This window comes from Silurus meridionalis, chromosome 2, assembly GCF_014805685.1.
Source record: "Silurus meridionalis isolate SWU-2019-XX chromosome 2, ASM1480568v1, whole genome shotgun sequence".
NCBI lineage: Eukaryota > Metazoa > Chordata > Actinopteri > Siluriformes > Siluridae > Silurus > Silurus meridionalis.
Genome location: NC_060885.1, coordinates 14,735,912 through 14,751,081, shown reverse-complemented (window position 1 = coordinate 14,751,081; position 15,170 = coordinate 14,735,912). Strand labels below are relative to the sequence as shown.

Genomic DNA, 15,170 nt, shown 5'->3' with positions numbered 1-15,170 from the left:
TTTTTAAACCTGTGCTCTTTTCTTCAGGGCCTTGTTGACAGCAGGCCCAAAGACTGACCTTGGTACCCAAGGCAGAGTTCATTCTGTTGTTTTGGATGGCCTGCAAAGCAGATTGAATTGATCACACTTGCTGGCATGTAGAAGTCAGAGTGGCAGATGGTCACTCTATATCCTGAACTAGATGTCTCCGCACAGAGCGATCTACTTTTTTATAAAGAATTGGTACTGGAAGTGCATGGCACAAGTTACGCAATATAATAACTTCTTCCTAGAAGTCATGTCTTTTCTCAGCTGTTATACTCTAATCTACTATTATCAGTACAGAAGAATCTAGATATGGCTATAAACGTACCATTCAAAGTCCTATGACTAGTCTTTGGTGTACAAAAAATGATTTAGCTAACAGTCTTGGAATTGCAAGATAATATAACAGGCTTAATAGTGAACAGAGTATGGTACAGTTGAAGAAAACCACTCAATTATGCCAGCATTGCTAGGCCACAGGCCTGCTGTTCAGAACCTGATCTTTTGATGAGAACCAAAGGTGAAATGAGAGAAACCTGATTCCAGACAGAGAACAGTGGGTTAAAAGAACTGAACTTAGCAGGCTTAATAACAAACCCAGTCCGCAGCAGGAGTAGCACATTGTGCAGGGCAAATAAACCTACAGGATAATCAACTCAGACAATACATTTTGTTATTTGGTTATCGATATATTTAAAAACAATAGCAAAGTCATTAGAAATAAATGAAGATGCGAGTTTTATTGCTGAGGGGATAAAAGACTATACTGTACATGGCTCAGGGAATATACAGAGATGCATTCATCTCAAAACCTAATCTCATAAATGAGACATTATTCGACATGACCTCGAATGTTGACACGAAAGCTCCTCGAAATCCTGAAGCCTGAGCGTGTTCGGGGTTATATAGAGTCTGTGAACGTGCACGCGAGCGTGAAGCATTAAAGCAGCCAATCACTAAACAGAGCTCGAGCGGTCTTCCGGGAAAACGTCACAAACGACCACAGGGTTTCACCCGAAGCACTGCACCGATCTCCAGCTCATTTTTTTTTGAGTGCGCATACGCGCCGGAGGAAATCGTGTGGCTTATAGATCAGTGCAAAGCGGCTCTACCCACCGGCGTGCACTTCCTGAGGTCTAGCCCGTGATTGTTATGTTGCGCGATCGAGCGTCGCTCTTTATTCAACGCAAACAAAAGAGCTAAGCGGCTGATTTCTTCCTGGGCGGCAGCGGCGCCTGTTTTCTCCCGATCCGGCCGTCCTTCAGCAGCGACATGGACTACTCGGTAAGAGTCTCTAAAGCCACATGACCTCAGTAGATTTAAAGCCACATCTAAACCAGCGAGTGTGCTGACAGCAACTTCTAACTATTTGTTATTGATCCTCGTTTGACTTGTCCAATTTTATACTCAAACGAATGACATGTTGAGTTTATGCAGTGCGGTGAAAATGATGTTAAGTCAGTGACTGACATTGCAGCTCATCAAAGTGAATCACGAGACGTCCACAGCAACAACAAAAAAATGTCATCACTCCAGTGATAGAGCGGTTTTTTTCTTTCTTTTTCACTATATGTCATTATAAGTAGCGGGGAAAAAACGTAGGTTTGCTATATGTCAGTGGGGTGCCAACAGTTTTGCACCTCCAGAAGTGCCTGTAGTGTACCTTTTAAAAAAAAAACTGTAGGTTTGCTATATCAGTGGGGTGCCAACACTTTTGCACCTTCAGAAGTGCCTGTAGTGTACCTTTAAATGCTATGGTTCTTTTATTGACAACATGATGGTGCACTATAAACATATTTCTAGGTAAAAGATGCACCTTTTTTTTTTTTTTTTTTAAAGTGGTAACCTTTAGGGTAAAACCTTCCCAAGTGCTGTTTCTTCTTTATATTTTAGAGTTCTTCTATACAAAGAGTTACAAGCCTTAGTGTGTGCAAAATACCACGTTGAATGTTAAAACTAATAGATTTGGTTCAGGATTTGCCAGTACTATATCAACATCACACAGTTTATTGACGTTTTGTCATATTTATATTCGCAACTCATTTATTTCTGCAGGTGTGGTATAGGAAATTTCCCACTGAAACATTACATTGTGTGCTTCTCCATCAGGAAACTCCCCTTGTATGCCACAAACATACAGGAAGTGCTATTATTACCAGTATACAATGAGTCAGTGGGCACATGTACTTTTACTGCACCGTTTCGTAGTCTCGCGGAATAAGTCAGGCCCTTGTGATTTATTATGTAATGCAGTGGTTTTCACCATGCTTTATTCTGTCACTGAATCATGCCTACTATAACGGACCTATATGGAAATGAAGTGGCACACTATTGTGTGAATCGAAGTATTTTCAAATGGGTGTTTTTGTGCACGTAAAGCCTGAGATTTTAGCTCGTTCAGACAACAAGCAACATGGAAGGAACAAAACATGGTGTTAAATGAACAGTTTTGTTTGTTGGCTTCCTAGAAATATGATCTCCTTTAGGACTCAGCAAAGATTTTCTTGCAAGGCTCTTCAAGCAGCTTCTTTAACTAAAATCAACTAAAATATCTTCATTATTCAAGGCAAGAACATTATTTGCCAATTTAATCATATATACACATATGTATATATGCTATTTTATTGTAAATATGTTTTATTAGTTATATTGATATACTGATGAAAAAGATAGCATAACAAAGTAGATAAGGTCAGTAGTGTTTCCCCATTCTTGATCTTCAGTATCTGCTGCAGGGTTGAATGTCCTCTTAGGCAAATCACACATGTATAGCGTCTTGAAAAACACTGCTGCTTTACCTTTAGCCCACAAAGATAACTTAATATTAGCCTGTTTATTGCCAATGACACTTCACTTTCTAAACTGATCTGTTTTGTGAACTGAAGAAGACCTGGAACTTCCACTTTTCTGTTACTGTAGATAATTGTGACTTTTCTGGGTATTGGACATGTTTCTAGGTATTTATTCAAAAGTGTGTCTAAAGTAATTGTTTTACACCCAACCCATAAAACTTGCTCTGTGACTAGCTGTGTGCCAGCATGCTAAATTTCACAATAGAAGATCTCAGTCTCGTCTTGTGTTGACTGTACAGGCTACAGAATGAAGGAGGTCGATTTTGTGAGGAATGAATTTTAAACCTACAAAAAAAAAGTAAAATCCCTTGTTCATATGTAGCCTTTGTATGTTTGGAGATGTTTTGAAGTCACAACGGCAGTTCATTCCAGCATTTCAAGAGTTGCAGTTTTTGTGTGACCTGATTAACTGCTTTCTAGTCTTGGCTCACCGTGTCAAACTTGTCACAGTTGAATCTTCTATTCACTGGGTGTGGTCTTGCGCAGGCACTACAACACCTGCAGGATGAATTATCACTTATACAATCCTAATAATAAAAGTAATGTGTGAAGGGGAAAATGTTTGATTTATGTATTTTTATTGAGAAATGTGTGATAGTCTGTATATCTGTATAGAGGCACCTCTTCAGCACACATTTTGTTTCAGTCAGAGAAACACCAACAACAGCAGGAGTTTGAGTTATGATACATGGTCTCCTGGTGATACCTGGTGTTTTTGTTTGTTTATTCATAGCACCAAGTACCTAGAACTTGAAGTAGCTTTTAAATACAGTAGACTGCTAAACAAGTCATTCCTTTAATACATTGTGATATTGTTAAGCAAATTATTTCTAATCTTCCTATTTGATCAGATACCTCAAGGGTGTATTCAAGATAACACTACATGCTGACTGATTATAAAAGTGGGGTTATCTAAGATATTATCTGGTAAACCTTCAGCCTAACCTACCAGCATTATCTAGCATAAGGTGTGTAAAATGGGTAAAACAGCAAATTACAAAGTGCAGCCTTTTTGTTCTTTGTGTGTGTGTATATGTATACAGTGGTGTGAAAGTGTTTGCCCCCCTCCTAATTTCAAATTTTTTGCATGTTTGTCACACTTTAAAGTTTCAGATCATCAAACTAATTAAAATAAGTAAAGGATAACACAAGTGAACACAACATGTTAAAACTGTGGTTTATCACACCTGAGTTCAATATCTCTACCCACACCCAGGCCTGATTACTGCCACACCTGTTTGCAATCAAGAAATCTCTTAAATAGGACCTGCCTGACAAAGTGAGGTAGACCAAAAGATCCTCAAAAGCTACACATCATGCTGAGATCCAAAGAAATGCAGAAACAAATGAGAGAAAGTAATTGAGATCTATCAGTCTGGAAAAGGTTATAAAGCCATTTCTAAAGCTTTGGGACTCCAGCAAACCACAGTAATGGCCATTATTCACAAATGGCAAAAACATGGAACAGTGGAGAACCTTCCCAGGAGTGGCCGGCCAACCAAAATTAACCCAAGAGCACAAAGACGACTCATCCAAGAGGTCACAAAAGACCCTACAACAATGTGTATATATGTATGTGTGTGTGTGTGTATGTATGTATGTGTGTGTGTATATATATATATATATATATATATATATATATATATATATATATATATATATATATATATATATATATATATATATATTCTCCACTGGACTGTCTACAATTGTTACAGCTTGTATAAAAGGGGTTTAAGATTATCTTCTTACTATTTTACACATGTAGTCTTTGTAAATTATATATACTTTTATATGATATACAAATTATAAATATAACACAATCCACTAATGAAAAGGGTTGGATAAAAAAAGTATAGTCATATTAAAATAACCGGTTTCTTGACCTCTCATGTGCTGCCACTACCCTGGTTTAAAATTCTGCACTCCTAGTTAGTTGTATGTAAATGTGGAATTATCCCAGGAACACTGCATGTAAGGCAGGATTATACCATGAATAGTATTCCAGCCCATCACAATACACCTTAGCATACACATTTCACATAGACAAACAATTTAGCTTAACCAACCGACATGTATTAGACAGTAGGTGAATACTCAAGAACCAGAAGAAACCCACCCTGACACAGTCAAACAGTCAAAATTCTGCATATAGAGTGACTCAAAAACTCCTGCTTGAATGTGCGATTCTAGAGCTGTACCTCTGAATTGGTATTAACAGTCTGCATTGCTCATTTTGTTCTCAGAGTGCTTTGGAGGTGTATAAGGAGATGATGCTGTTGTATTTTGAGGAGTTTAAGCAATACATTAACTCACTGTGTGCTGATTTGGAGCCATGGCAGATCATCACATCAACATTGGTGTGTACGCTTGCTGCAGTGTGGCTCAAAGGATTTCTGTTTCAGAGGGAGAGTAAGTAAAACTTTTGAAACCAATTCAGTCATTTGCTTGTTGAATTGTCTCTGAAGGCCTCCAAGGCTAATTTAAAACATTTAGTGTAGCATTTTTATTCTTTACTAGTCTAGACTTTTAACAGACATTAAAAAAATAGTCTCTAGCCAGCACTTAATTTAAGCGATATTTATATAATTATGCATAATTTTCTGTTTCCTTTAATTATCACAATATGCTATATAATATCATTTTAACAAGGCTCTAATTGACAGATACACTGTATTGCCAAAAGTATTCACTCACCCATCCAAATCATTGAATTCAGGTGGTCCAATCACTTCCATGGTTCTCTATGGAGCTCTGTAAATTCCAGCATGGTACCATGATGGGATGGTACCTGTGCAATAAGTCCAGTCATGAAATTTCATCGCTATTAAATATTTCACAGTTAACTGTTAGTGCTATTATACCAAAATGGAAGCGATTGGGGATGACAGCAACTCAGCCACGAAGTGTTAGGCCATGTAAAATCACAGAGCAGGTCAGCGGGTGCTGAGATGCACAGTGCACAGAGGCCGACAACTTTCTGCAGTCAATAGCTACAGACCTCCAAACTTAATGTGACTTTCAGAGTAGCTTAAGAACATCGAGAGGTTCATGGAATGGGTTTCCATGGTCGAGCAGCTGCATCCAAGCCTTACATCACCAAGTGCAATGTAATGCATCGGATGCGGTGGTGTAAAGCACGCCGCTTCTTCACTCTAGTGCAGTGGAGACATGTTCTCTGGAGTGACAAATCACTCTTCACTGTCTGGCAATCTGATGGACTAGTCTTGGTTTGGTGGTTGCCAGGAGAACTGCACTTGTCTGACTGTATTGTGCCAAGTGTAAAGTTTGGTGTAGTGGGGATTATGATGTGGGTCTGTTTTTTAGGATGTGGGTTTAGCCCCTTAGTTCCAGGCCTTCTAGTCCAACACCAGTGTCTGACCTCACAAATGCACTTCTGGATAAATGGTCAAAAATTTCCATTAACACACTCTTAAACCTTGTGGAAAGCCTTTATCAGACGAGTTTAAGCTGTTATAGCTGCAAAGGGTGGGCCAACATCATATTAAACCCTATGGATTAAGAATCGAATAGTATTCAAGTTCATTTGCATGTGAAGGCGAATACTTTTGCCAATGTAGTGTACATTTTTTAAGTAGTGACGCACAATAGTACAGCAGGACACTAACTTCATTAAATACTTTTAAACATATATAAATAAAATAAATCTTTTTTTTTTTTACTACAACACTAGATTTATATCTGTATACAGATATTCAGGCCAAGTAATGTAAATAATAAACCTTCATTACAGCAGGTTTTTTGTGTTGAAGCATATTCCTAAAAAATGTCACATGTTCTGCTGTTTGTCTGCAGGTCTGATGTCTAGAACCAAGAAGCAGTGTTTTCGAATCATCAGAAAAATCCCATTTGTTGGCACATCAGTAAGTGTTTTGTGGTTCTCCTTTTTTTGAATGCTTCCCTAAAAGAGGTTTAACTTGCTGTTTCTCTATCACATTGTGACTCACCCTCATCAGTCTTAGCGCTTTTTGACACGGTTTTAAGCATGAAACTGTGGTATCTGCAAGTAATCTGGGTCATCAGCTGCTTCAAAATATTGTGTCTACTAAGTTTTATTAGAATACATGTTATGAAATGTTTTAGTAGAAAACAGACTGTAATTACCGCATCACATATAAGTTAAACTGTATTATTATAATAGAATAGAATAACCAAGAATGTTTAATTTGGTGCAAGTTCTTTTTTGTTTTGTTTTTTTGTTTTTTGTTTTGCTGCATAATTCCTTAATGGTCATCATGGTAATAGACTTAATGGTCAAAAGTAGGTGGATTCCTGATTATAATACCCACATGTGCCTGTTTGTAGCCCCTTTGCTACTATAACAATAAGCACTTCTTCGCAAAGACTTTTTTTGTGTGTGTGTGTGTGTGGTTGCTGGCATTTCTGCCCATTTAGCAAAAAGAGTACTACTGAGGTCAGTCACTGATTTTAGATAAAAACTACTGGCAACTATCGCCATTCCAGTTAATACCAAAGGCATACCAATTCATTTACTTCAACCTTGCAACATTGTCATTCTCGGTGTTGAGCATCTTTTTTTTTTTTTTTTTTTTTGTGAAAGGGAAATTTGTAATACTGCAGATACATTCTAGACAATTGTGTGCTTCAACTTTGAGGCAACAGTACGGAAAACAAGCACATATGGGTGTGAATTCTTTTTTGACCATATATTGAACATTAATTACACAAAGTTATTGTCTTCTTTGAATGAATCCGTACTGTGGGTAGATTGATTTTTTTTTTTTCTGCTCTTTTAAAGATTCAGAACCAGCTGAACAAGGCTCTGGATGACATGTCAATGAGCCTCTGCACACTGAAGAAGGAATGAGCTACGCAAAGCACCTCCCAGCACAGGGCCTTACACAGAAACAAGTCCTAGACAGCATCAAACAATACCAGACACTGAGTGAGTGACTTCACACATACCATGTTGGGCTGTTTGCAAAATATGGATAAGTGCATAGTACCTTTAAGCCAGGTTTACACTGTAGAGCTACAAACAACAATCAAACATCATTATATAATTCACTGTTCATAAATGCCAGAAATGCTTTTTTATTCAAATCGTAGAATGTGAAAGTGCTCATCGAAAAACCACATTGAAGAGGATGGCACAGTGAAATATAAAAACAAATATCCTCACTTCAAAGAATGTTTGTTTGTGCAAACCTATTTAATGCACAAGCAAAGGTCAGACTTATTGATAACATAAGCATAACCTTCACATGAAGATCTTCTTTTTATGATATGACATGAAACCACATGGTGTAACATGGTCACCGGTTGAGAATTTAAGATTTTATTGGGATCACTTCAAATCTGACATAAAGATGTTAAAAACCTGCTTTAATTGCAAAGTATACAACTGAATTTTTTTTATATACATTTGTATTTATTGTTGTATGTGTTTGTGCGCTTTATGTTGCATGTCACTAAATGAAAATTATTTTCTTAAACACAATTTCTTTGTGTTCAAAAATTGTATATTCTTTTTACCAATACTTTCTTAGTGACTCTATAGATCACTCAGTGGTTGCTTGCAAATGACTATGAACATGTTCTTTTGTTTCAGATGAAGTAAAGTGGTCCAAAGGCAAGGTTTCAGGCACAGTCTACTGGGGAGATGAAAAGCTTACAGATCTTCTAGTGAAGGTACTGGCTTGTTTAAAATGCTTTGATTCCTTTGTGGTTTTAGACTGCTAAATTGCATAGTCTGAGCAGGATGTCCCAGGTTGTTAAAGCTTTAACACTGAATTTATAAGTAACATTGGAGTATTTTGAACATGTGCCTCTTATCTATCTCCAGGTGTATGGTGAGTTTGCTTGGAGTAATCCCCTCCACCCAGATATCTTTCCTGGAGTTAGAAAGATGGAAGCAGAGGTGGTGCGGATGACGTGTTCTCTCTTCAGTGGTGGACCTGAGTCATGTGGCACAGTAAGCTTATTTCTTATGACCAAAAAAACTTCACAGACTATTTTTGATTTATAGCCAAAGTATCAATTCCATATTCTTGAAGTTGCGAAATAATTCTCAAACACCAACCAGTTAAAGTGTCTCTGAAAAGACAACTTTTGCTTAATTTGTTTCATATTTTGGATCAATTACTCATTTTTTTTCTATTCTCAAATTCTAATTTTATTTGTCACATACACATACATACAGAGTACGACGTGCAGTAAAATGCTCCTTCGACTGTCCAACATTTAAAGATGAAAAAAGAAATAGAATATAACAACAACAAAAATAAATAAAGTAAATAAATAAAAAAGTATAAAGTATAGAAAAATACATGTATATACATGAATGAGTATGGCAGATATTGACAGAGTACATATGAAAGTGATTTAGTGTGATTGTCCTTTAAGTGTCCATGTGCAGTGTAGTGTGGTATAAAGTGACACTGTGCTGTGCATTTCAGAGTCTAAGTGACCGTCCAGAGTTAAGGTGTTAACTCTTAAGTAGTGCTTGGTTGCTTTCATAGTAACTACGGTAATGCCTTTACTGTAATATTGGTATCTGTTTATATCCATTTGCAGTTCTGTGAAAGGTCAATGTTTCCTGATTTTAGGTCTCCTGAAAGTGTGTTTTTTACTGACTCGAAACTCTGGTCAATACTGATACTGATAGATATGGTCTAGACAATTTACTGGATTTTATCAAAGTGAAAATATTGACCTTTTTTTCCAGGTTTCTGTGTGAGCCCTAATTTAGTAATGGAATAGGCTAAACACAAAAACAACTAAAAAGTGGGAAAAAAATAAATACCAAAAACCATTCATCCAAAGCAGGAGGATGGCTGAAAATGGGAGCAATATGAGTTAATCCTGTTAATCTTGAGGCAGAAATTTTCAGTCAAATATTTAGAATTGGAAAGACAGCCCCTAGTACACAAATTAGCATATGTATGAACATTTTAACTCTCACTTTCAAAATCAACAGATTTCAAGGTTATTCCTCTAAAATATGCCCATTTCAAAAAATATAAAACTATTGAATGCCATGCCATGTGAAATAATAAATCTCCCTTTTCCTGGTTTGTTTGTGTTTATCTAGGTCACCTCTGGTGGAACTGAGAGCATTTTGATGGCCTGTAAGGCATACAGAGATTTGGCTTATGAGCGAGGAATCAAATATCCAGAGATGTATGTGTTTTCTTTTGTCATAGACAATCTGATATCTGATTTAAAAAAAAAAAACATATTATATATATATATATATATATATATATATATATATATATATATATATATATATATATATATATATATATATAATGGTTTTTTTTTTTTTTTTGACCCTGCATAAGAAATTTTTTAAAAGTAATTTAAAAAAAAGTCATGTTTGTTCTATAATTGTGTAGCAGCCTGGGGGAATCCCTTTGGTGATATTATTAGTTTATTGTTCTGTTCTGTTGTTAACTGTTCAATCTAGTATAGGTGTCAAGTAGGTTTTTGGCTATTTTCCAAAATTCACCCACAACTACATCTGACACATTTCCCAGGCAGCCACACAAATAGTGCCTTGTCAAACATGTTGATTTATAAAAATACAAATTCAGACTCTGAGAAAGTAAAATGTTTTTTTCCTACCTAAATCTATGTTGTGCTAATTGTCCTTTTTGAAGAATTGCACCAGTAAGTGCCCATGCAGCATTTGACAAGGCAGCACACTACTTTGGAATGAAACTGATTCATATACCTTTGGATAAGAAGACCATGAAAGTCGATGTGAAGGTACGATATGAAGTTTGATACACAGATAGGCTTCAATGTGTTTATGATCAATAATCATTTGATTATTTTTGCTTGATTTCAACCTAGGCCATGAAGAGAGCCATCTCTAAGAACACAGCCATGCTAGTGTGCTCTGCTCCTCAGTTTCCTCATGGGATCATAGACCCCATTGTGGAAGTAGGAAAGGTAAAAAATGTGTCTGACTTAAAGATATTGCTTCATATTTGCAATGTGACCAGCTCATCACATCAATATTTAATGATTATTAGAGGTCACACACAGGTTTGTGAATTAATTATTAATCCTTTTTTTTTTTTTTAGTTGGCAGAAAAGTACAACATTCCCTTACATGTGGATGCCTGCTTAGGTGGCTTCCTTATAGTGTTCATGGAAAAGGCTGGGTTTAAGCTGGATCCATTTGACTTCCGAGTTAAAAGCGTCACAAGCATTTCGGCAGATACGCATAAGGTCAGAAATTAAAAACGTGTGTGTATAAAGTTATAGAATGTAAGCCATTTACATAAGCAAAATAAGAAATTAATACCATCATCCAAGTTAATGATTATCGGCATATTTTTTTCTTTGCCTTACATGCTAGTAAATATAATTTTTTATACATTTTTTTACAGTACGGTTATGCACCTAAAGGCTCCTCAGTGGTGATCTACAGAGACAAGAAATATCGCCACTATCAGTACTTTGTAGCCCCTGATTGGCAGGGAGGAATTTATGCATCTCCCTCAGTAGCTGGTTCTCGGCCTGGTGGTATCATCGCTGCCTGCTGGGCCACCATGATGCATATGGGAGAGAGTGGCTACGTGGAGGCCACCAAAAAGGTTGTTCAAACAGCCCGCATCATTGCAGCAGGGTAAGGCAGATAGAACAAAGCACATGTTTCATCCTAGGATCACTGCATCATCAGTATAATAATGAAGACACTGATTTTGCACTGCTTTTCATTGTTAGCATCTGCAAAGTGGAGGGACTGTTTGTGTTCGGAAACCCAGAAGTCTCAGTAGTGGCCTTGGGCTCCGATGTATTTGATATTTTCCGTCTATCCAATGCACTCACATCAAAGGGATGGAATCTCAATACTCTCCAGTTCCCATCTAGGTAAAGCTACTTGTATAACCTCTTTGAGTAATGTTCATGTTTGTGAGGCTAACAAACTTGCTTTTTTGTGTAAATCTTACCTCTGTATGTCTGTTCACAGCATCCATATTTGTGTAACTATGCTGCACACACAACCTGGTGTTGCACAGGAGTTCATCAAAGATGTAAAGGAAGAAGTAGCAATAATCATGCAGAACCCAAAGGAGAAGACCACTGGAATGGTGAGTTTAAACATCATGTTTATTCGCATTTAACAAATAGTATTGTGGTTTATTTTAGACACAAAATCATCCAATGATTCTGATAGAATGCAAAGTATAACTGATTCTAGAGTAAAATGACTAGAATCTGCTATTAAAATAGCTTGTTTCCAGTTTAAGAATGAAAGAAATACCAGATGGTGTTGAATAATTGAAGGGCAATGGTGCAGCAAATATTTTTCACTCGGTTGACTAGCTAAATTGGGCTTCATTGTCTTATTTTGCATCACAAAGAGCTGTCAAATTTTTGTTTCTGGCTGATTAAGAATTTTTGCAGCACAAGTCTGAGAGAAGTTCCTCTGTTTATATTTTTGTGCGTGTTCAAATACTCCTTCTATAATCGCAGCTTACACAGGGATACCACATAAATACTTTGACTAATTGTTTGGTAAAATTGTGACTCTTATGCCATATATATGGATGGAGGCCATTGCAGGTCTTTTGTCATCAGCATGACAAGACACATTTTCTGTTTGTCATTTTAAAAGCTGGAGATAAAAGAGAGGCTGGTGAGGCAACATCTGTTCATAGCTGTTACAGCATACAGTATATGACCAACAGTCCAAAGTGCACCCGACAATCACACCCATATGTGTATACTGAACATCTCATTCCAAATTGAGTTTTCCCCCTGCTGGGATAAACTTCATTCTTCTAGATTGGCTTTCCAGTATTTTTTACTTTTTTACATGGCTGTGGGGATTTGGCCATTCAGCCATGGTTTATCGAAGATCTTCCTTCATTTTAAACTAAGCAAGCATTATTTTTTGGGCATGGCTCTGTGCACGAGAGCAAAGTCATGCTGGTTTAAGCCTCTTGGTTCTAATGAAGGAAAATTTTTATACTAAGGCATAAAAAAAGACATACACAATTGAATTTGTAGTAACGCTTCGGAGAACGCATATATGGGTGTGATGGTCAGGTGTTTACAATCATTTGGCCATATAATGTAACTGATAACAAGAATTCACTCATGTACCATGTCATTACATGTAAAAAGCAAAAAATGTGTTGATTTTTAAATCAAACGTGTTTACTGTCAGAATATTACTGTGGTATAAGGAGGAACTAAACAATTTTATGATGCATAGATTATTAACCTTTAACAGCACACATTATTGTGTTTAATTCCTTAATTAATTATCATTGATAAAATATGGCATGTTTTCTATTTTGTATTGAACACAAATTAAAATCTGTGTTTAGGGAGCAATCTATGGCATGGCCCAGTCCATCCCTGATCGGTCAATGGTGACAGAGGTATCATGCGGCTTCCTGGACTGCCTCTACAGCACTGAAGTTAAATACGTCCAAAAAAAACATTACACCAGCAAGAAGAACCACATAAATGGGAACTCTACAACCTACTGAGTCTTGCATGATTGCTGGGATCTGTGCCTGCAGCTGCCCAAAAGCTGCTTATTACATTTACATACTGGCCGTATATTTTTTTTTTTTTTTTTTTTTGGTCCGTCATTTCAATCACACATTTACTTATTTGTAGTTAACGCACAAGCCATATAACACCAATTTATGTTGGGCATTTCCTTCAAGGTAATTTTCTGTCAATAAACTTGTCCATAATAGCTGTGGTATCAACGTCAGTGCAGAAGGGTCAGGGCCTTTTTATTTTATTTTATTTTATTTTTATTATTTTTTTTTTTTTTCTCCCCCCTAGCAAAATGTGTTTTTCTGTTATATGGGTTTTGACACTTGTCATGTATTTCACATTGTTGGAGGTCAATTCTCCAGCCAAACTTTCAGGGTGCTCAAATCATTCTGTGAGATTTAGGAAAAAATAACAGAATTTAGTAAATCTCTTTTTCTTTTTTTTAAACATTTAGTACAAATTGCAAACTAATATCTTCAGACCTCCCTCAAAATATCACAGTTCACATTTCAGAGTACAGTTTGTATAGATAGTGGCCTAATGCAAGCAAACCAGTACCATATATTAAATTATGAAACTTTTAATTTCAAATCTGTTCATTGTGCTGATGCTGATCAAATTCAGATAACTGTCCAACTTTGTCCATCTGGGTGAGTAACATGAAAATGGACCAAGCACCATTTTAGTTTTTCTTTTAATAAGTATTTCTAAAATACTCCACTAAAACTTGAAATACTTTTCAGGTATACCTGAATAACAAAACAGCTTTTTTCAGTTTTTTCAATGTTAAGTTTCTAATCCAATATATTGTTAAAATGATTAATTTACATCAATGCTGAAAACAAATTAGAAGTAAAAAAAAAAAACTGAACTCGATTTACTAGAATTTCTGCGATAAATCCAGCCCTTAAAATTGTGTCTACCTCAGAATTTGTTCCAACTTGATTATTTAAACTCTTTTGGAGGTGGTTCTGATTGGGATTTTTTTACCCTTATAAATTCTGGGAGCAATTTTATATTTTATTTACTTTATTTTATTTTTTTGTATCCCAAGAGGATACATGTTTAATAACCAATTATGTTGTTTAAGTTCCTGAACTGTGTAAAAGGGAAATGGAGCAGTAGTGAAATAATGACATGGTACCACTAGATCATGACTGTAGACCTCATTGGCTGTTTAATTCTGTACGTATTCATAATGTTTTGTGACCACTATGTGTGTTTTTACATTATGCTTCACTAATATAGGGTCTCATATTTCAATAATGCAATTATTATTTTTGTGTACTTGTTTTGTTGTTTTCACATTTTTGTCACATGTCTACAGCTGTTCTTGACATCATACTAACATTTAGGTTTAACTGTTAATGGGGAAACATCAATTAAATGTAATATATTAAATATTTTTAAATCTTATTTTCATATATAAATGATATTTTCATATATCATATAAAGCAGTTGTCCCTTGGCCTCCCACTGATGCATTTTAAAGGCAGTGAGCCCAGCAATATTACTCACTAAAATATGAGGCACCTTCATTTTTCAAAGTGGGAGTATAAATTGACCATCATGGTTCTGATTTTCGGTAACCGATGATCTTTGTTTTAAGTGTATGCAGGCTCTATTACTAGTGCAGAGGTTAGATCAGCCTCAGGGAGAGCGCCTTTTTCACACTATACCATGTCCACATACCATACTAGCCTGTTCTTGCAAAAAATAAAACTGTATTTGAAAAATTATTCTGACTGCAATAATTTCCTGAGTGTTGAAAAAGTA

General features: G+C 36.2%; 1 protein-coding gene across 1 annotated transcript; it reads left to right on the top strand.

Moving 5' to 3' along the window:
- Positions 1-755: 755 nt before the first annotated feature.
- sgpl1 (sphingosine-1-phosphate lyase 1) lies at positions 756-15,133 on the top strand. The gene is given in 15 exon segments (XM_046871391.1): positions 756-1,308; positions 5,123-5,288; positions 6,693-6,760; positions 7,657-7,720; positions 7,723-7,803; positions 8,470-8,549; positions 8,704-8,832; positions 9,952-10,040; positions 10,523-10,631; positions 10,719-10,817; positions 10,953-11,099; positions 11,261-11,499; positions 11,598-11,744; positions 11,845-11,965; positions 13,211-15,133. Coding segments are annotated over 15 exon segments (1,716 nt in total). The 5' UTR covers positions 756-1,296; the 3' UTR covers positions 13,376-15,133.
- Positions 15,134-15,170: the final 37 nt, after the last annotated feature.